Source organism: Gekko japonicus, unplaced genomic scaffold (assembly GCF_001447785.1).
Source record: "Gekko japonicus isolate JY-2015 unplaced genomic scaffold, Gekko_japonicus_V1.1 scaffold176, whole genome shotgun sequence".
NCBI classification, from domain to species: domain Eukaryota; kingdom Metazoa; phylum Chordata; class Lepidosauria; order Squamata; family Gekkonidae; genus Gekko; species Gekko japonicus.
In genome coordinates, this window is record NW_015160840.1 from 426,204 (window position 1) to 449,540 (window position 23,337).

The 23,337-nt window shown below is 44.5% G+C and overlaps 1 protein-coding gene across 2 annotated transcripts; it reads left to right on the top strand.

The window, feature by feature from the left end:
* Positions 1 to 10,063: 10,063 nt before the first annotated feature.
* Positions 10,064 to 14,019, top strand: PELO (pelota homolog (Drosophila)). Of its 2 annotated transcripts, XM_015419088.1 has the most exons (3): positions 10,067 to 10,103; positions 10,465 to 11,209; positions 13,228 to 14,019. In XM_015419088.1, exons 2-3 carry the CDS (start codon positions 10,484 to 10,486, stop codon positions 13,657 to 13,659), a joined length of 1,158 nt encoding a protein of 385 aa, XP_015274574.1. In that variant the 5' UTR covers positions 10,067 to 10,103; positions 10,465 to 10,483; the 3' UTR covers positions 13,660 to 14,019. The 2 variants fall into 2 exon arrangements, with proteins under 2 accessions (XP_015274566.1, XP_015274574.1); XM_015419080.1 differs by having other exon boundaries at positions 10,064 to 11,209.
* The last annotated feature ends 9,318 nt before the right edge of the window (positions 14,020 to 23,337 follow it).

Sequence of the window (23,337 nt, forward strand, 5' to 3'; positions counted from 1 at the left end):
TTTTTATCAATTTCTACTTATCAACTCTTGAAGGAAACATCCCATGTTGACTCTCTGATATCATAACCCAAGGTCTTCGTAATGTATTACCTTGGGTTCTGTTATTAGAGACTCAGCATAGGATGTTTCCTTCAAGAGTTGATAAGTAGAAATTGATACGAATTGAGATTGCTACATGCTCAGATAAAGCAATTCTTGTGAAACAGATTTGTATATATTGTGCACTATCTGTTGCGTGAGAGGGATAATAGAAGAGAATCTTCTACAGAATTACTACAGTAAATGATTTTGCACACATATCTTTATTGACTCTTCGTTATTTTTGTCACAGATGTTGTGTTTGGATTTTCACCATCTGGAGATGGGCAATTCTACCCCTAATGCATGATTGCTACCACAAGACAACACTTTGGAATCAAGTACTGTGGGTCTTGGGACCCTTTAACCGCTTTAGGCCAGCACAAATCACCTTATGTAATTTGGAAGGGTAATAAGAATTCTTGAAGATGGCTTTATGTCCTTTCCTCATAGGAGAGCAAGCCAAACCAAGTCTACACAGAAGCCGTATTTTATTCATTGAGGCTTACTTCCAGTCAAGTGTTCTTGGGATTGTAACCTAGTAATCATTCCATTTACTTCTAAGTCTTTTTGTTTGACTACATGTACTGATTTTTGTTGTTTTGATGTTGCTGTTGTTCAATCACACAGTCACATCCGACTCTTCGCGACCCCATGGACCACATCATGCCAGGCCCTCCTGTCTTCCGTCGTTCTCTGGAGTTTGCTTAATTTTATGTTCGTTGAATCGATAACACTGTCTAACCATCTCATCCTTTGTTGTCCCCTTCTTCTTTTACCTTCAGTCTTTCCCAGCATCAGGGTCTTCTCCAGTGAGTGCTCCCTTCTCATTTGGTGGCCAAACTATTTGAACTTTAGCTTCAGTATCTGGCCTTCCAGGGAACAGTCAGGGTTTTCTTTTAGGATTGACTGATTTGATCTCCTTGCAATCCAAGATACTCTCAAGAGTCTTCTCCAGCACCATAATTCAAAAGAATCTATTCTTCGGCGCTCAGCCTTCCTTATAGTCCAACTCTCGCAGCCATACATTACTACTGGGAATACCATTGCTTTGACCATATGGACTTTTACTGGCAGGGTGATGTCTCTACTTTTTATTATGCTGTCTAGGTTTGTCATTGCTTTCCTCCCAAGGAGCAGGCATCTTTTAATTTCATGGCTGCAGTCACCATCTGCAGTGATCTTGGATCCCAGGAACATAAAGTTTGTCACTGCTTCCATGACTTCCCCTTCTATTTGCTAAGGAGTGATGGGGCCGGATGCCATGATCTTAGTTTTTTTGATGTTGCATTTCAAGCCAACTTTTGCGCGCGCCTCTTTGACCCGCAGCAAGAGGCTCTTGAGGTCCTCTTCACTTTCTGATATTAGAGTGGTATTGTCTGCATATCTGAGGTTGTTGATCTTTTGCCCAGCAATCTTAATTCCGGCTTGTGATTCATCCAGGCCGGCATTTTGCATGATGTACTCTGCATATAAATTAAATAAGCAAAGTAACAATATACATCCTTGTTGTACTCTTTTTCCAATGCTAAACCAATCAGTTGTTCCATATATGGTTCTGTCACTTCTTGACCCTTCTCAAGAGACATGTGAGGTGGTCTGGTACTCCCATCTCTTTAAATACCTGCCATAGTTTGTTGTGATCCACACAATCAAAGGCTCTAGCATAGTCAGTGAAGCAGAAGTAGATGTTTTTCTGCTACTCTCTTGTTTTCTCCATAATACAGTGAATATTGGCAATTTGATCTCTAGTTCCTCTACCTCTTTGAAACCCAGCTTTTACTTCTGGCAGTTCTCTATCCATGTACTGCTGAAGCCTAGCTTGTAGGATCTTGAGCATGACCTTGCTAGCATGTGAAATGAGTGCAACTGTGCAACAGTTTGAGAATTCCTTGGCATTGACCTTCTTTGGGATTGGAATGTAAACTGACCTTTTCCAATCCTGTAGCCACTGTTGTGTTTTCCAGATTTGCTGGCAAATTGAGTGCAGCACTTTAACAGCATCATCTTTTAAAACTTTGAATATCTCCGCTAGTTTTGTTGTTAGTAATGCTTTCTGAGGCCCATTTGACTTCGCATTCTAGGATGTCTGGCTCAAGGTCAGTGATTACACCATCATGGATGTCAAGGACATTGAGGTCCTTCTTGTATAGTTCTTCTGGGTATTCTTGCCATCTTTTCCTAATCTCTTCTGCTTCTGTTAGGTCCCTACCATTTTTGTCCTTTATCATGGCCAGCTGTCCAAATCCACAGCTGTCAATCACATACACCTTTGTAGCAAAGTAATATTTATTGAAGCCATGAAGAAACTGGAGCAAGTTCACTGTTTGGAATAACCAGAATGGTCAGGCACAGCATAATAAAGCAATTTCAAAATAGCAATAACCAATAGGCTTGGTTCCCGCTCGCGCGGTTGGGCTGTCAAACTCGCGCCCAAAAGCCTGAGAACAAACGTCTCCTAAAAGATAAACAATTAGACTCTTCTCACACTCTAGTTCAGTATAGACTAAGCGAAGCCGACTTTCCCCACCTGTGACCTTGCTGATTACGAGAGTACAAAGCAACACTAGCGTATATCGAAAGGAATGCATGAGACATAGAAATGAGCGCTTCATAAGACATACAGACATGCGCATGAGGGTCTGGCCATAACCTGCACATGGGGGGGGGGGGGGAAAATACATACAGACTTCTAGCTCTCATCCGTGCTTTACATGAACACACCTCCCTGAGGGTTAGATGTATCGGGTTGGGCCACCTGACAGATAAAATCTCTACCCACAAGGGAGTTAGGCAGGGGTGTATGTTGGCACCAGCTCTCTTCAACTTCTACATTAATGATGTTGCTGGATATCTTAATGGTACAGATCTCCATCCACCCAAATTGGCCCAGCGTCCTATCCCTATACTTTTATATGCTGACGACGCTGTTATTCTTTCTAGAACCTCAATTGGCCTGAGAAGGGCATTGAATAGATTTGCCAGTTATTGTAGTGATCAGAAATTGATTATTAACTATCAGAAGACGAAGGTGATGGCCTTTGGCAGGAGACCTAAGTTAAGAAAGTGGAGTATAAATGATCAGAATCTTGAACAGGTAACCAACTTTCGTTACCTTGGTATGGTTATCCAAGCCTCGGGCTCTAAGTTCGCTCAAAGTCAGGCAGCAGCATGTACGGGTGATAAATCCGCCCAAGGTATTCTCAAGTTCTACCGTTCTACAGGGGGCTATTTTGTGCCAGCAGCACTGAAACTCTTTAAGGCTAAAACATTAGCCCAGATGCTCTATGGGACGCTACTGGGAGCGACATCTTCTTGCTATGCCCCACTAGAGCTGGTTCAATCGAAATTCTTGAGATCAGTGCTCCAAGTCCCAAGGTGTGTTACAAATGCAATGGTACGGCTAGAGACTGGCATGATGAAAGTTGAAGCCAAGATCACCTTGCACTCTATTTTTCTTTGGTTAAAGATAAACCTAAATCCATGTGGCCTTGTGCCCTTAATCCTGACTGACGATTACCAATCTAAATGGCTGACCCATACTATTCGGAAAATTACACTACTAGGGTTTTCACCCAAAGAGCTTTTGGAAAGGAAAGGGGGGACGTTCAAGCTAGTGGTCAGGCAGAGGATTGAAGATATTAAACACCAACTGGACGTACAGGCGACCCCTGCCTTTTTAGCGCCTTACAGTAGTAAATATATTGTTGCTCAAGCCCCTTACTTATCCGTTCTGGAGTCAAATAAACTTAGGAGGGCGTATACTCTGGCTAGATGCTGTGCTTTACCTTCTGCAGTTCTCGAGGGTAAATTCAAGAAAACTCCCCGAAATGAGAGGCTATGCATGTGTGCGTCTGGGGAGATAGAATCCCAGGAACATGTCTTCCTGAGAAATGTTTTGGTCCCCTCTTGGTTGGCTCCTCTGATCAGGATAAGATCAGGATAAGATAGAGAAATTACTTTCAAATCCTGACCATACAGCGATACACCAGATAGCGAAATTCTGTTTTCTGGTTGTAAAAGCTCATCAGTGTTCAGGTAGCCACTTGGGTTAGATTCCCTCCCAAATAACTGATTTTTTTTTATTCTCGTTCTTTATCTTTTTAAGACTAAAAATTCTGTCCTTTTTACATTGTATTGTTGGTTTTAGATTTTAAAATGCTTGTATAATTTTACATAAATAGATTCACCATCTGGATATTTTAGACATTGAAATCCAGACATTGCAAAATTTTGCTCCTTGGTCGCAGAGGCTCATCAGTGTTCTGGTTGTCACTCTGGTTGTCACTGTTTGATTTTAAATCTTATTGCCTTTTTGTCATTCTATTTTACTCTTTTTGGATGTGTTTCATTGCAGCGTATTCCTGGGTCTGGTTTTGGTGATCAAAATGACTACATAATGTTGTTCCTTAGTAACCCTGTTGTTTTTAAGGTGGTTTTACCATTTGGTTATTGTAAGTTACTTCTATGGTTTTTTATAATTGCTGGCTATGCGCTGTAACAATAAAATGCATTCATTCATTCATTCATTCATTCATTCATTCATTCATTCATTCATTCATTCATTCATTCATTCATTCATTCATTCATTCATTCATTCATTCATTCATTCATTCATTCATTCATTCATTCATTCATTCATTCATTCATTCATTCATTCATTCATTCATTCATTCATTCAGAACACATTGGCAGCTCGCTGACATACTGCCCCCTTCCAAAATACACTAGCCCTCCCACCTCCCGGTCACAGCGGGAGACCTCCCGGTTTCCCCGGGAACTTTCGGTGAAAGTCTCTGAGCATGTTAGGGGCCCGAATATCCCCTACTTCCACCCATTCGTGGTGCTGGGGTCCGAAGTCAGTCCATTCAACAAGATAGAAAAGCTTTCCCCTCTTCAGCTTAGAGTCCAATATGTTGGCAATCTCATAATGTGCTTCTCCATCCACCAAAACAGGGGGGGGGGAGGTGGATGTTCTTGGCGCCAGGGACAAGACCCATTGTCCTTCTTAAGGAGGCTGAAATGAAACACAGAATGCAAAGACCGTAAATTCTTAGGAAGTTCCACATCAACTGCCACCTCATTAATCACCTTTCGTACTTTAAAGGGCCCAATGAATTTCCATCCGAGCTTCCTGCTGGGCCGAAGCATTTTTATATTCTTGGTAGACACATATACATAGTCACCAGGCCGTAGAGCCCAACCCTCCACCCTTCCTCTATCAGCCTGTTTCTTGTAGGCAGCTTTAGCCGCCTCCAACGTTTTGCACAATAAAGGCCAGGCTTGTTGCAATGACTGGCACCAGACGCTGGCATCTCCTGGCATCAATGTTCGTTTTCCCTCCAAAAATGGCAAAGGAGGACTGTCATAGCCATAAGCAGCCGTGAACGGTGACATGCCTATGGAGGTGTGACAGGTGTTGTTGTAGCAGTATTCCGCCAAAGGCAGGAGGTCACGCCAGTCATCTTGTTGATAGTTAGTGAAACAGCACAAGTACTGTTCCAATGTTTGGTTCACCCGTTCAGTCTGCCCATCAGTCTCTGGGTGATACGCGCTGCTCAAACCCCTCTCCACCCCCATAATATCCATAAGTTCTTTCCAAAACTTTGAAACAAATTGGGTCCCCCTGTCAGAGACCACCTTTGTAGGCAAGAGATGTAGGCGCACAATGTTCATGAAAAACGCTTTGGCTAGTGCCTTGGCAGTCGGCAATGATGGAAAAGGCACAAAATGGGCTTGTTTAGAAAACATGTCTACAACAACCCAAACAACCGTTTTGTTCTTACTGGGAGGCAAGTCAGTAATAAAGTCCATGGACACCACTTCCCATGGCCTGGATGGAGTAGGGAGCGGATGCAACAACCCGGGTGGTTCCCCCCCCCTTGGTTTACTCATGGCACACATTTGACAGGTTTGCACAAACGCCGACAAGTCCTTGCGCATGTGCGGCCACCAAAACTGACGCTGAAGAAGTTTTAGTGATTTCACAAAACCTGAGTGCCCAGCCAGTTTTGACCCATGAACCGCTTCCATAATTTTCTTCCGGAGGGAGATAGGAACGTACAGGTTACCGTCTTTGTACCAGCAGCTGTTCTTCCCCACCTGACAATCCCCCACTCCCTGCACAATGGAGTTGTCTTCCTCAGAAAACTTCACGCGAAAATCGTTGAGCCATGGAATCGAGGAGGGAGGAGATGACGAGGGGGAAGGGGGGGGAGGTAGGGAGTTTGGCTGCCTGGCTTCGAGTGGTGACCGCCCCTCCCAACTGGGCAGGAGTGAAAATTGAGTCCACAATGACGTCGCGCTGGCTGGCGTGTTGGGGAAGGCGGGACAAGCCATCCGCTAGCGAGTTAGCCGACCCCGGGAAATGGTGGAGCATGAACTGAAACTTTGAAAAGAAGTCAGCCCACCGCAATTGTTTGGCAATCAGGCACCGGGGCGTTTTGAGTGTTTCCAGATTTTTGTGATCAGTCCACACCTCAAACGGTACCCTCGCCCCCTCCAGCCAGTGTCTCCACATAGACAACGCCAACTAAATTGCTCCCGCCTCCTTCTCCCACACGGACCAATGTCTCTCAGCATCCGAGAATTTCTTGGAAACATAAGCTAACGGATGCAGCAGCCCATCCTTCCCCTCCTGCAGGATCGTCCCTCCCATAGCCACATCTGAGGCGTCAGTTTGAACAACGAACTTTTTCGTCTCATCAGGGTGGGCTAATACCGGTTCAGAAGTAAACAGCCCTTTCAAACGCCGGAACACCTTTTCGCACTCCGTTGGCCATGCAAGCGGCGCCCCCAGCCTTGTGGCCTCTTGGCCTTTTCCCTTTATTTTTAATAAGTCAGTTAGTGGAAGTGCGATCTGGGCAAAATTCTTTATAAATGATCTGTAAAAATTGGCGAATCCTAAGAAAGCTTGCAATTGCCTACGAGTTTTAGGTGCCTCCCACCCCACCACATCTTGCACCTTCCCCGGGTCCATTTCCAGTCCGGCTGCCGATAGGCGATAGCCCAGAAAGTCAATGTGTGTTTTGTGAAACTCGCACTTGGACAGTTTGGCAAACAGTTTGTGCTTGTGCAACGTACTTAATACCTTTCTGACCAGTTTCACGTGGGAGGGCAGGTCGGGGGAGTACAGTAAGATATCATCTAGGTAAACAAGCACTCCCTTAAACAAATGTTCATGTAACACCTCATTGATTAAGTTCATGAAGACCCCCGGAGCCCCCTGAAGCCCGAAGGGCATAACCAGATATTCGAATTGCCCCAATGGCGTGTTGAAAGCGGTTTTCGCTTCATCGCCTTCCTTTATGCGAACCCGAAAGTAAGCGTCCCGCAAGTCAAGTTTAGAAATTTTTTTCCTTTTGCCGCTTCCGCCAGTAGATCTTTAATCAAAGGCATCGGGTACGCATTTGTGGCTGACACTGCATTTAAGCCCCGGTAATCCGTGCAGAGTCTCAAGCCACCATCCTTCTTTTTCCTAAATAGAACCGGGGCAGCATAGGGGGATGAAGCTGGTCGAATGAATCCCCTGGCCAGATTTTTGTCAATGAATCTCCTAAGCTCTTCTTTCTCAGCCGGTCCCATGGCATAAATCTTGCCCTTCGGCAGTTTAGTGCCCGGAACCAGCTCAATGCTGCAATCAGAATGTCTATGGGGGGGCAGCTCGTCAGCCTCTTCCTCTCCAAAAGCCGAAGCCAAGTCCTGGTACTCTCGGGGAAGCGTGGAAATTTCTTCCCAATGTAAGGAGAGCAAACGAGGAGTCTTTCGCAGGACGGGGCCCCCATTCCTCCCTCCATTTGTGCCCCCCACACTTGGGTGACATGAATTCGATCCTCCCCTTCTCCCAGAGAATGTATGGGTCGTGGCTGTAGAGCCAAGGGGCCCCCAATACTAGGGAGAATGGGGAATCAGAAGTAATTATAAAAGAGCCTTGTTCCCAGTGCTCGCCCGCCCCCATGTGCACTAGCGGACGGCTTGTCCCGACTTCCCCAACACGCCAGCCAGCACGACGTCATTGTGGACTCAATTTTCACTCCTGCCCAGCTGGGAGGGGTGGTCACCACTTGAAGCCAGGCATGTAACGTTCTCTTGATTTCTCCAATTTTCTTGAAGAGATCTCTAGTCCTTCCCATTCTATTGTTTTCCTCTATTACTTTGCATTGTTCATTCAGGAAAGCCTCCTTATCTCTCCTTGCTGTTCTCTGGAAATCTGCATTCAGTTGAGTAAATCTATCCTTTTCACCTTTGCCTTTCTTCTTTCCTCTTCTATTTGTAAAGCCTCATCAGACAGCTACTTTGCTTTCTAGCATTTCTTTTTCTTTGGGATGGTGGTGATTGCTGCCTCCTGTACAATGCCACAAACCTCCCTCCATAGTCCTTCATCTAGTCCCTTAAACCTGTTCTACACTTCCATTGTATATTCATCAGGGATGTGATATAGGTCAAACCTGAATGGCCTAGTGGTTTTCCCGGCTTTCTTCAGTTTAATTCTGAATATTTCAATGAGTAGCTCATGATCTGAGCCACAGTCAGCTCCAGGTCTTGTTTTTACGGACTCTATAGAACTTCTTCATCTTTGACTGCAAATGATATAGTCAACCTGATTTCAGTGTTGCCCATCTGGTGATGCCCAAGTATAGAGTCGCCTCTTAGGTTGTTGGAAGACGGTGTTCGCTATGACCAGCGTGTTCTCTTGACAAAACTCTGTTAATCTTTGCCCTGCTTCATTTTGTTCTCCAAGGCCAAACTTGTCCATTGTTTTGATGGGAGGTCATAAATTAATTTTGAGAGCAGGTCATAAATATTTTTGTATATTGATACTCAGTCATCTTCAATGGCCTCAGTCTGACCAGTTCCTCTCAAATAAATGTGCAGTAAGTTGCCAGCTTCCATTGCTCTCATAGCTTGTGCAAAACTTTATTACAGCAATTATGACTGGTACTTTAGCAGTTTTGCATAGGGCTGCCAGCTCCCAGTTGGGAAATTCCTGGAGATTTTGGGGGTGAAGCCTGGGAAGGGACCTCAGCATAGGGAGTGAAGGGACCTCAGCAGGGTAGAATGCCACATTATCCACCTTCCAAAGGAGCCATTTTCTTCAATGCAACCGATCTTTATAGGCTGCATTACTAGAGATCTCCAGGCCCCACCTGGAGGCTGGCAGCCAAGCTGTGGTGCACTTGTCTGCCCCTGGCAAGCAGGATTTCTGTTCTGCTTTAGTTGGGGCGGAGACGTGCATGTGGACAGCTGGAACAAGCCTCGTTCCTACTCTTTCTCCCCAGGTGCAAATTCAACAGCCGTTCCCGGAACTTAGAAATGTCAATGCTTCCAGAGCGAACTTTGTGCAATCACAGAGTGCACCTACGCCAGATTTTATGCATGCTAACTCAAGAGTAAGTCCCACTGAATACAATAGTTTACTCCCAGATAACAATGCCTAGATTTCGTCCGTGCATGCTTATTCGGACATAAATCCCACGAAATTTAATGGGGGCAAAGCTGCAGCCATGCAATCTGCTCCTAAGCATTCTTACTAAGAAGTGAACCCGGCCGAATTCAACAGATTCGTAACCACAGTTTCTTTCTTTCTTTTTTAACTTCTGTGGCATTTGCTCCTATTAATCCTTTAGCTCCATTGCAAAATCCACCCGCTCTGGGATAGGTGCCTTTTACACACTAAGAATCGGGAAGAAACACCCACCGCTCCAACTTTCCCAGACGGACAGGTTTCGCTTCGCGCGTGCGCAGTTCACCTCCGGCAAGATTCCGGAGCAGAGCCGGCATTTCATTGCGCGCACGCGCCTTGCCGCCGCAATTGTCCGCCTCTTAGCCTCCAGAGGGATCCCCGCTCTGACGCGGCACGGAGGTTTACGCATGCGCCTTAACGCTACGCGTGGCCGGCGACGTCATACTGCGCATGCTTAGTATTGCGGAAAGGTAGCGAGGGAGAGGCTGGTGACGTTCGCATTTGCCGCTTCTTCCTATGGGATCGCTGGTGGCGCGCAGGCGTTTTGAAGGAGAATCGCCTGGTGAGTTCTTGAAGTCCGAGAGGATTCCTGAAAGCAGGAACATTCGCTGTGTCTCCCCCCCACCCCCTTCCCCCGGTGCCGAGAGGATTCTGCCTTCCGCGGCGAGCCCCCATGTTGCAAAAGCTTCCCATAGCTTCTGACTGGGGGTGTTCATGCTAGTTCCTCCCGTGCCTCCATTCAAGAACGGCCTGTTCTGTTTTGTGACAGAAAGCTGGGCTATTGCTCCTACACACGCCCCCTATCTGGACCTCTGTGTGTGTGTGGGGGGGGGGTTAACCTTCCCTATATCTTCCCCTATTCCCTATTTTGGGGAGGAGACTTCCAGGAGCACGTGCAGAGGTGTGCATTTCTGCTTTGGCAGGTCTGTAGGTGAAGCCAGGATGAAGCTGGTGCGGAAGGACATTGAAAAAGACAATGCGGGGCAAGTGACCCTCATTCCTGAAGAGGCCGAAGACATGTGGCACGCCTACAACCTGCTGCAGGTGGGTGACAGCTTGCGAGCCTCCACCTTCCGCAAGGTGCAGACTGAGTCTTCCACGGGCAGCGTGGGCAGCAACCGCATCCGCACCACTCTCACACTGTGCGTGGAGACCATTGACTTCGATTCGCAGGCGTGCCAGCTGCGTGTCAAAGGCACCAACATCCAGGAGAATGAGTATGTCAAGATGGGGGCTTATCACACCATTGAGCTGGAGCCCAACCGTCAGTTCACCTTGGCAAAAAAGCAGTGGGACAGTGTGATGCTGGACAGGATCGAGCAAGCCTGTGATCCGGGGTGGAGTGCCGATGTGGCTGCGGTGGTGATGCAGGAAGGGCTGGCCCACGTCTGTCTGGTGACCCCTAGCATGACCCTGACCCGAGCCAAGATCGAGGTGAACATCCCTAGAAAGCGAAGAGGAAATTGCAGTCAACATGACCGAGCGCTGGAGAGATTTTATGAGCAGGTGATGCAAGCAATTCAGCGTCACATCTCCTTTGATGTTGTAAAGTGTGTGCTTGTGGCCAGCCCAGGCTTTGTCAGAGAGCAGTTCTGCGACTACATGTTTCAGCAAGCCGTGAAGACTGACAACAAACTGTTGCTGGAGAACCGCTCAAAGTTCTTGCAGGTAAAGATAACTCAAAAGGTTCTGTGCAAAACATGGGGGGGGGGGGGGGGTTAATCAATGTATGATAAAATGGCCTGTTACTCCATTGGTCTGTTATTCTTCCTAACTTATTTAGCCTGGTTTGGGAGGGTAACATCAAGTATACATCAGCTCAGTGGAAGAATACCTGTATTTGAAAAGCTTGTCACTGCATGTTCCAATCCTAAACATACATTCTTTGAAGTAAGTCCCACTGAATTAAGTGTGTGTTGTTTATACATAAGAACAAATTTAGAGTCCAGTGGCACCTTTAAGACCGACAAAGGTTTATTCTTTCGTGTGCACGCCCACTTTTTCAAATACATTGGAATGGCAGGTTAGAGTTCAAATTTATAGACAGGCTGAACAGCAAATTAACACGCAACATGATGAAGATGTTTTAAGATATGCTAAGACAAAACTAAATAATCAGCTAAGGTTACGAGATCAACAGTTGTTTTGATTTAACCAAGGGGGGGAACAGTAAAGCGATAAATATGTCAGAATAGGTGGTAAATGTCTATAAGTTTGAACCTTACCTTCCATTCCAATGTATTTGAAAAAGTGTACCTTGCACACGAAAGCTCATACCTTGAATAAACCTTTGTTGGTCTTAAAGGTGCCGCTGGACTCTAAATTTGTTCTACTGCTTCAGACCGACACGGCTGACCACCTGGTTTATACATAAGATTATTCCGAGCTGAGGTTATAAGCAATGTAGGAGAAGTGGGATCGTAGCAGTAAATATATAAGGAGTGATGGGCTGGTTCAGTTCTCTGTTGTAAGCCTAGCTTTCCCTTTTTCTTTTCTTGCTATGAGTTTAAAACTTGCTCAAACTTGAGGCTAAAACAAGTAGCTAGAAAATCAGTATATGTGTACTACAGACCTGTGAACGGTAGGCCAAACATGAAAGTGCTGAAGCTTTTGGCATAAGGGTAATTTTAATATCTGCCTAGAGCTTGGTTTAGAGTATTTGCCATAAAGAAGGCCCAAACCTTTGAGATTTTATTGCAGGAACAGCTATCATAACTTTCATTTAATTTTACTTCTGATTGCTGGTGTGTGTTTAAAAGAAGGAAAAGGAGGGCTCTTAACTCCAAGATTTAAGTTTTTAAAATGTGGAACTTAAATGTTTTAACTAGTTTTGTAAACATATTTAGAACACATTAGAAACTGCTGCTAAATGCTAGCAAATAGAAATCTGTTTGAAGCAATGACCAGTATGTTTAATTGATTAAAATCCATGCTTTCATTCATGCAACATAATATCAAATAAATATACCATTCAAGTTGCCTCTTATGTATTCTTGGCTACTAAATGCTTCAGATGCAATTTGCTAGCATGCTAGCAAAGGATACCTAAATGTACATTGCACACAGGCAGATACTATCAAGAATTATTCTTATCTCACCATAGAGTTCAAAAAGTAAGATAAGCTGCCAGGTCCTGTACAGGTGTAGGAGTCATTCCCCTTGAGTTCAGGGGGATTTGCTTCCTCATAAATGAGCTAAGTATAAAATCTGTACAAGTCGATGGTTTAGGATGTCACTGTTCTTTAAGTGCCAGTTGTTCTGAAAAGTGAATACTTATGTACAGTACTGATATGATTAAAACCTATTGTGCAAAACATTGAAGAGCACCCTCATTATCTGGGGGCAGGCAGTGCTGAAAGAACGACGTGCTTTTTCTGTTTCTAGCCCTGTGAAGCTAGGGCAAAATTCCAGCAGTCAGAGTCCATCTTGAATTTCTGTGGTATCTGAACATAAAATCTCCATTGAATGATGTTGTGGTTTTAAGACCAGCAAATCTTGTTTCTCCTATTGCTGTCAGCAATATATATTTAAATATCTTGTTTTCTGGCTTGTAAAGCTTAACCAGAGGGATACCACCTAGTTACAAGGAAGCTAAAAATGGAGATTTCTGGTGATGAGAGTACTACAGAGAGAGAGAGAACTCTTAAAAAGCGGTCAGTATTTTTTTGTGGTTTTTCTTACTCTAGGTACACGCTTCCTCTGGACATAAATACGCATTGAAAGAAGCTCTGTGTGACCCAGCTGTGACTAGTCGACTTGCGGATACTAAAGCTGCTGGTGAAGTCAAAGCCTTAGATGATTTCTACAAGATGCTACAACATGAGCCCGACCGGGCTTTTTATGGTCTCAAGCATGTGGAAAAAGCCAACGAGGCCATGGCAATTGATACTTTATTGATCAGTGATGAACTCTTTAGGCATCAAGATGTAGCTACGCGGAGTCGTTATGTCAAGCTAGTAGACAGCGTGCGTGAGAATATGGGTACTGTTCGCTTCTTCTCTAGCCTTCACGTGTCTGGGGAGCAGCTTGGGCAACTTACAGGCGTAGCTGCCATCTTGCGGTTTCCTGTTGCTGAGCTTTCTGACCAGGAAGATGAATCTAGTTCTGAAGAAGATTGATGCCACCTTTCCCTTTAATATGATAGGATGAATGCAGGACTTGGGAGCTGCTGCTTCTGCATATTGTGAGCCTTTGCACTGTGCCTTACAAATAACTTTTGAGGGACAGTATTTTTGCAAGTGACTTGCAGGGTGAGCATTTGGTATGGTGCTCATTGCAGCATATATTTATATATTTCCCTTGCTGTGTTATTGATTACGATGGTGGTTGGTGCGAAGATGTAGATCTCTGCTAGCAAAAGCAGACTGAGAAAAACCACTGAGTTTGCCTCCATGGACCGTATTTTGAACAGAATATATAGCTAAGCAACTAACATCATTGATGCTGTGTGGATGGTGTACAACAAAATAAACCAAAACCAGGGGGAAAATTTACTGTCTTGCTGAAGTATTTTCTGTATTCCGTGACAATATTGGTACCTGTCCCCTTGGCCTCTTGAGATGACGTGATGTGTACATTTATTTTTATAATATGTATTTTGATGAAGAGGAGGGAAAGCTGAATAACCCGGAGGGGTGGGGCAGATAAACTAAGGTTGGCTGGTGGGCAGAAAGGAGAGAATGAGGCAGGAAAGGAGGAGAGGTTGTGGGGGCTGCTGGGAAAGAGAAAGTAGTGGGAGAGAAAATGAGATGCTCCTCCTGCAAGTCTATTGTGCCCCGCACTTGAAGTATCTAATACATAATAACAGGATCAACTAGCTTTTAGGATACCATCTGCACAGTAGAGTTACACAGCTTTTTTCCTGAGGCTGGGTGGAAGCAAATAACGTTACAAGACTAAGACATGACATTTTACTTAGTGTTACTGAAGACTTAACAAGTGGTCCATTGTGTCCCAGCATTTATGGAAAGATATGACAGCAATTGCTTTAAAAAAGAAAGATTCACCTTATTCGTGAGAGAATTCTGGATATTTCTTTACTTCATTTATACCTCGCCTTTCTCCCCAAGCTGCTCGATCATTCTCCTCCATTTTATCTTCACAACAACCCTGTGAGATAAATTAGGCCCCAAGGTCATCCCATGAGTTTCTCTTGCAGAGTGGGAATTCAAGCCTAGGTTTTCCAGAGCTTATTCTGACACTTTAATCACTATGCCACACCAGTTCGTCAGATAAAGAGATGAGCGGTGTTCCCTAGTACACTTTTTCAAATGTGCATGTGAGTGTGTGATATCTAAAGTTGTTCAGTACAAAAGTTGTCCAGTTCATGAATTTGAGCAGGTTGCTGCAGTTTTTTTTTTTTATCTTCATTTGACACTTGTTTTCTGATAAGTTATCTTTTTAAATCATAATATTGTTCCCTGGCTTTCCAGTTTGTTATAATTAACCTTGGAAGATGTTGAAAGGTTAATCTTTGGGATCAGTAAACAATTCACCTGAGAAAAACTATTACTTTAACATTTCTGCCAAGAGAACACAGACTGTTCAGGTCCTACAAAGGTTTCAGTAGTAGTGTTAATGTGCCAAGGTTGTTGAAATCCTTCAGAGCCAAAAAGAATATAAAGTCTGTAGAGTGCCTTCTCTGACATTTTAAAATGAAAAGCAGTTTATTAAATAGAGTTATTGCTGCCAGACCTTCTGGTTCCACTCATCTTGGACAATTGCTCAGATTCTTCAGACTCATCTGGGGGAGGAATAGCATTTCCAAATACTCCCCTGATCAGTACAGACTTGAGTTTCAAGAGAGTGAATTTTCAAGAGAGCTAGCAAAGGTGCATTTTGCAGCCATGTGACTCAACAATCTATCCTAAAGTGTAATAGTTTTAACCAGAACTCTTTTTGTAGAAAAAGCCCAGCAGGAACTCATTAGCATAATAGGCCACACCCAGCAGCAGAAACTCATTAGCATATTAGGCCACACCCCCGTGTCTTCCCTTGGCTTGCCCGGGCACCACGTGGCTGCAGGGAGTCCAGGCAAGCCAGCCCTTGGACTGGCCAGGGAAGGCATGGGGAGGCATTTAAATGCCTCCCCGATCCTTCCAGGGGCTCCCTTGGCCTGCCCCCCTTGGAGTCGCCGGGGGGGGGTCGCTCTCCAGGCCTTTCCTCTGTAGCCACGCATGCGCAGAGGTTTTGGCTGTAGCGGGCGTGGCCAGATCTGAAGCCAGCCGGAACTCTGTTCCTGTGCGTTCCTGCCCAAAAATAGCCCTGGTTTTAACTTTTTTTGTGAGCTTACCTTGTGGAATGTTGCTCTCATTAGTACTGGAAGGTTCCACTGTTTCTGCTATTTGTGAGAGTGTGTCACATAGGGACACTAAAATGCTGTGTTTGTATGTAATGCTGTAGGTTAACCAGATGAGATGTAAAACCACTAAATGGAAAATATGTTGTTAAAAAGTACCTGGTCGAGGAATTAGAGCAGTCGGGCATTTTGTGGACAGAGGCTAAAGTGGAATTTGGATTTGGGCAGTTGAAGGTAGTTGGCTTGAAAGAGGCAGAGGGCTGGGGGCTGAGGAGACCTTTTACCTCAAGACACTTGCTAAGTCAGGGGTCCTTAACCTTTTCCAGGCGCCAGGCTGTCACAGGAGGCGGAGCCAGCTACAAAATACCTGCTGCAGCTTACCTTCAGTAACACAGTGAAGACCCTAATGCTGTCGTAGCAACTGCTGCCAAAGTAACTTTTAAAAAACCTGGATAGCCAATCAGAAGATCTGCTGGGCAAAGGCCCCACCTGGTCCTGCTCACTTTCTAAAAACACTTGGGGGGGTGCCATGTTCGGGACCCCTATGCTAAGTACTTTGAACAGCACAGAATAAACCAATATATTTAAAATACAATACATTGGTGTCATTGTTAAAATAGCAAGTTGTTTCACATAAGATTCATATTCTTTCTTCTTCTTTTTGTTAAAACTGCACTCGTTCCAAAACAGAACTATTTTGTTGGGTTTTTTCTTCTAACACTCCACAAAATGTCCAGTTTTTCCATTGGAAAAGCTGTTGGGGGGGAACATTCTTTTTCCCCTCAGCTTTTCTGGGCTGTCTCATCTGGACTGATATATAGAATGCCTGCCACAGTTGAAAGAATGTGTGGGTGGAGGGAGGGAGAATATTTTAGAAACTGGGTTGGATCCAGCTAGCTAGGGTTACATCTTTTTTTGTGTGTCCATTCTCTTTTGGGCTTTTTTTTTAAACAGCTGATGAAAATGTACTCTTTTTTGGGTTGTAAGATTAGGAATATTCCTCAGTAGCAATTATCACACCTTAAATAGTAGGGGTATTTAAAATGACATTTGTCATAGTGATCACTTGTTAGAAGTAGTCGGGAAATATGTCCTCTTTTTTGCTTTTCAAAATATGGTCATCCTAAGCTAACTTTTCTGCTGGTCAGAAATAGAGGAGGAAGCCCCCTTTGACCACCATGGGGGCTGCATGTTCAAAAGCCATATGTAATGGAGACTGTAATAAGGAAGGACATGAAGAAAGGTTTAGTGAAAAAGCTGGCTGGATCCAACCCTATATCTTTCAGACCATCAGCTGTTACTAGTGACAGAAGGTGCATATTTTCAGATTTGAGGTGACTCTCCAAGATTGTCTGTTACACTTTGCAAAACAGCACTAGCTCCACACCGGTATTCTCCCCTGCCCTTAACATTAGCCTTTTTGCCCTGAGCTGATTAAGTGAGAGCCGTTTTCTTACTCGGTTTATTAAATTTCCTAGAACTCTTGTGTTTGAGAAAGGCTTCTCTTCCAAATACTCAGCTTCAGCTGCGCAGAAAATTCAGCTAAGCTGTGATTTCCAATATTTGCTTGTTAGCCGTAGCATTGTAAAGCTATGAGCACTGCAAATATCATCATAAGCTCCAGCTTTAATTTGCTGAATTTGAAGAAAGCCTTCTTTTAGATCCGAACTAGTCTTGGTTATTGAATCTAGGGACCTTTGAATGGTATTAATTCTGTGCTTGCTGTGCTGAACAGTTGTCTACTCTTCGGAAAAAGAATTCCCCTGTTGTTTTTTGTTGTTGTCTGGAACTTTACCAGAAGGTCAATTTCTTATTCTGCAAAGGTTAAGGGTAAGAAGCTGGAAGTAAAGTTAAACAACAGTTCTTTTTGTGACCTATAGGAATATATAGATCTGGTAGCTGGAAAGCTGAAAGCTTTTTAGAAAATTTTATCTGCTATGCTAGTTTTTTGTCCACTGTTAAATTGTAAGCCACCTTGAATCCCGCAAGGGAGAAAGGCAGCTAGTAAGTGATATAAGTGTAAAATTCAGAGTAAATGAACTCGATGTGGCTTTTTAAACAGCTGAATACTGGTGTTACTGGGACATCAGAAGTGCTCGTGAGAAGTGCATGTTATCGAATACCAATAACCTCTCCTATAGAATGTGTCAGTGTAACTGTTACGTTTTTAACAGCGAAAGTCAAGAAGTAAGGGCTGTTTGTGTTCATTGTAATGCTATGATTCCAACAGAATGTATTCTTTTGTCTACAATTCAATTTCTTTTGTGAAATAATAAGTAGAACTTCCCTTCCTATTCCATGTATTTTGTTTGTTTTCATTAAAATATTCATACCCCACCTTTCCTCCTGGCTCAAAGATACTTACAAGCAATGCTCCCTCTAAGCTGTGGAGTCTTGTGAGCAAAAATTCTACTTTGTGAGCTACTGGCATTAAAATTGTGAGTAAGAGATTTGGCTACTGCATAAATTAGTTTGCTCTAGAGCCTTCCTTCCTGAGCTATGACTAAAATGTGTGAGCTGGATGCTAAAAAAACTCTGAGCTAGCTCACACTAACTCAGCTTAGAGGGACCACTGCTTACAAGTAATAACTGAAACTGGGATCCGATGTCCTCCAGCGAGTCATTGGATATGCTGATAGAGGATTGGAACGCCCATCTCTCTGAAACCATCCATGAAATCGGCCCCCAATGTCCTCTTTGTTCCTGGTTGAAATCATTCCCTGGATACTATGGGACTCAGGGGGATGAAACGGAAACTCAGGTGACTTGAGTGAGTTGGCGGTGTGCTCGTTATGAAGCTACAAGAGCATCTTATAAGACACTTACGAAAGCCTATGAGGTGGCAGTGAAGGCTGCAAAGAGAAGATTTTTATGTAGCCTTCCTTTGCTTCTCCTAGCTCTCGCTCAGCACAATTGTTTGGGGTGATTAGATCCTGAACGTCTCTCATTGAGAGAATTCAAAATATTCGTAATTCGACCATTAGCTGTGAGGCATTTGCAAGCTTTTTCGCAGAAAAAGTCCTGTTGCTCTGCCGCGATCTAACCACCAATGTTGATACAGTAAGTGAACTGGAGGCCCCTTGGCTGTCTTTGGATTTGGTATCCGACAACTTCAGCAGGCTCTCCCGGGCCAATGTCAACAGGATCCTGTGTGCTGTTAGGTCAGTCACATGCCTCTTGGACCCATGTCCCTCCTGGCTGTGAAAGCCAGCGGTGAGAGAATATGGGGAGGGGCACGATGGACATTATCAACCTGTCCCTGGCTTCTATCTAGTGGGGTTGAAAGAGGCTGTGATAGTACTGCTCTTGGGAAAAAAACCATCTGGCTCCTACAGATCCTTCCAATTACTGCCCAGTTTCAAATTTATCGTTTCTGGGTAAGGTAATTCAGAGAGCGGCAGCTGAGCAGCTCCAGGGTTTCCTGGATGACACATCGGAACTGGACCCATTCCAGTACCGCTTTCGCCTTGGCCACAGGACGGAGATGGTGCTGGTTGCCCTTACGGATGATCTCTGCAGACTGCTGGATCGAGGCAGGTTGTCACTCCTATTGCTATTAGATTTTACAGCAGCATTTGACACCGTCGATTGTGACCTTTTGACCCACTGCCTCACCAACGTGGGAGTACGTGGGGTAGCCTTGCAGTGGCTTACCTCATTCCTCCTGGGTCAAGGAAAGAAGGTGGTACTTGGGAGGAGGATGTCTACGAGGCACCCCTTAACATGTGGGGTTCCCCAAGGGGCAATCCTCAATGTTATTTTATATATGCACCCCCTCACTCAGCTGGTGCGGAGTTTTGGGTTGGGATGTCATCAGTATGACACCCAGATGTTTCTGTTAATGGGTAGCCACCCAGATACCGCCCCACATAATCCATCTGAGGATCTAGAGGCCATGGTGGGATGGTTGACAAAATGTTGACTGAAACCGAATCCAACTAAGATGGAGGTTCTGTGGCTGGGGGGGGGGGGAGTCAGGGCTGGGGCATCAACTTCTACCTGTGACGGTGTGCCTGTCACACCAGTGCAGACAGTCAGGAGTTTGGGCATGGTCCTGGATACCTCCTTATCTATGGAGGCCCAGGTCACGAATATTGCCAGGCATAGCATCTGGCCCCTTTCCTATCTCTCCCCGCCCTGGCTACAGTAATCCATGCAATGGTCACCTCCAGATTGGACTACTGTAACTTGCTTTACACTGGCCTGCCCTTGAGACTTATCTGGAAACTCCAACTGATTCTTTGACTTTGACAAGCCTTTATTGGCATATGTGTATGCATACAATAGGAGGTCAGGTTAAACATAGATTGGAAAATACAAATCAATATAGGGTAAAATTGGAGCTACGGCACAGGAAAACGGCATAAAAACAGAAAAACCTAGTGGTTACTTATCAGAACATGTAGCCATAGCACTAAGAAGAAACCTTGCTACTATTTATGTGATTTCCGTATCTGGATTATCAAGTAAAAACAGAACCTTAAAATCGTCAGGCCAACTGATACAGAATGCAGCAATGCAAGTCCTAACGGGAACACCATGGACAGCACATATTTGACCTGTGCTGCGTTAGCTGCACTGGCTTCCAGTGGAGTACTGGGGTCAGGTTCAAAATTTTGAAGCTGACCTAAAAGGCCTTGAGGGGTCTGGGACAGTGTTCCCTCTAAGCTGAGTTAGTGTGAGCTAGCTCACAGTTTTTGAGCCTCTGGCTCACACATTTTTGTCTTGGCTCAGGAAGGAGGGCTCCAGAGCAAACTAGTTTATCCAGCAGCGAAATCTCTTGCTCACAACTTTAATGCCAGTAGCTCACAAAGTAGAATTTTTGCTCACAAGACCCCACAGCTTAGAGGGAACATTGGTCTGGGTCCGATGTACCTTCAGGACTGCCTCCTCCAATCTGTCCCCCGAAGAGCGTTACGCTCCACTGAGAACAACTTACTGGTGGTCCCCAGCCCAAAAGACATCTGGCTGTCCTCGACCATGGCCAGGGCCTTTTCAGCCCTGGCCCCTGCCTGGTGGAACTCTGTGCTGAATAACATCCATGCCCTGTGGGACTTGATGCAGTTCTGCAGGGCCTGTAAGGCAGAGATGTTCCGCCAGGCCTTTGGCTGAGGGCAGCGATGGGCATCATCTTGGCTGGCATTCCCTCCCCTCCCCTCCACCCCCTCCTTCCTTTCACAGTTCTTTTCCATTGTTTATAGGAAGCAGTGACAGAGCTGAGAATCTGGCGGCATCTGTGAATTGTTTTATTTAAATCATTGAACTGTTTTATCTTGTATTTTATTCTGATGTATTTTAGTATTGTTCATCACTCAGAGCCCTGAGTATTCATGGATAGGGCGATTCACAAATCAAGATTATGAATAAAATAGATAAATAAAACCAAATAAAGTAAGGGGGGGGAAATCCAGACTAATTTTTCCAAAGGCAGAATGGGAACTTGCAGCTGTCTAACCTCCATGAAATGGCACTCCTGGCAAATGGGGCCCTGAGGAATAGCATGGGGCTACAGCAAAGATGGTGGAATTTGCCAATTTAGTCTGGATCCAGCCTCCAAATACCTCACTTCTCCCCATGCTTAACTTGCAAGTTCAAATAAATAACATATGAGAGCTCTTAGGCAAAAGGTGTGTTCATGAAAGCCTTGTGCATTGTAAGAGTCCCAAAGGGTCCAGTATGTGTCTGTGTACTCTGAGTGTTGCCAACTTCCAGATGAGGCCTGAAGATCTTCCAGAATTACCACTGATCTCTAGGCTACAGAGATCAGTTCCCCTGGAGAAAATGGCTGCTTGGGAGGATAGACTGGCATTATACCCTGCTGAGGTCCCTCCCCTCCCTTCTCAGGTCCCATCCTCAAATCTCCAGGAATTTCCCATTTGGGAGTTGGCAGCCCTGGTAGTCTGAATGTAGATGTGCCTGTTCTCCCTCACAAAAGTATCACCAAGAATCGCCTCCCCCCCCACCCCGAAGTGAACAGCAGCTATTCACTTATGGGAGGAACTAACATGGTATTCATTCTGGGATAGTACCATATGAGCGTGGGCTGAACTTGCTCTCCAGCCATTAAAGATTAAGCCTGCTGTCTCTGTGTCTCTTTTCTGTTTCTAGTCACGCCAGAGTGTTTTGCAGGACTGGCTTATCTAACAGAAATAAAACTCTGATATGTCAAGAGTGTTCTCTTCCTCCCTTAAGGACTGTTCTTCCATTTCCGCTCACAGTATGGAATAACTTCTACCACCTTCTGCAACTGTAGGGTGACTGCTTATAGCAGGAAAGCTTCACTAAAAGGTCTCCTTCCTACCTGGCTGTTCAATAACTTTAAAACGATCCTTTCTTGCTGGTTTTGTTGTATTACCAGAGGACTGTATATGAGCACCAGTGTTCCCTCTAAGCTGAGTTAGTGTGAGCTAGCTCACAGTTTTTTAGCCTCCAGCTCACACGTTTTTGTCTTAGCTTAGGAAGGAAGGCTCCAGAGCAAACTAGGTTATGCAGCAGCCAAATCGCTCACTCACAACTTTAATGCTAGTAGCTCACAAAGTAGAATTTTTGCTCACAAGATTCTACAGCTTAGAGGGAACATTGATGAGCACTGATGGAAATAATTGCCCCCCCCTCTTTTCCCCCACAAGCAATGATTCAGTTTAAACAACTATACAAGCTGCTGAAGGGCTTACTGTGGCCCCATAAAATGTGGGTGAATCCCAGCATCACTTCATTATCTACAACTCTTTATGAGAAGCACTCTTCTCCAGTGAACATAATCTACAAGTAACACTTTCTGAGCTTCTGTACAAGTCCTGTTGAAGGAACTTGGGGATGGGAGTGCAAAGAAGCTTGTTTGTCATGCTTTACTGTGCAAGTTAACCTGGCATGCATGGCTGCATCTTCAGATTCATAAGCTCTTCAATGTTCTTAGAATAGCTTAGAATATATTTGTGTGGTGCCCTGCGGCTGTGTTTTCTTCCTGGAGTTGATTCTTTGGTGTCATATATAGAATATTTTGGTTATATTCTCCTTGTCCTTTTTAACACCTAGAGTCTTATACCAGTTTTGGGTTTTCACAGTAGCTTCTTTGGGCATATATATTTACATTTTTTAAAAATGAAGGTACATCAGCCTGTTTTGACATTTCTTCTGTCCTCAGAGTCACAGCATTCTCCTCCATGTATTTTATTTATTTTATTAGATTTATTCCCCACCAAGGCCGCCTCAGGGTGGCTTACATTAAAATTTAAAAACATTAAAATCATAAAACAGTTCTAAGGGGCTATATATCAATTACATATATATGACGATGAACATAATTTTAAAAGTATTAACCATAACAGGTATCCAGTCCGCAATAGTTATAGGACTACTGTCCGGCCTCATAGTATGTTAAGTATCAGCATGGTACAGTAGCCGATAATAGAATCTAGGGCGGGCTTTAATTTTATGTTACGATGTTAAATGCAGCTCCTCAGTCAAGATAAACCCAATGGCTTTATGCCTGCTTTGT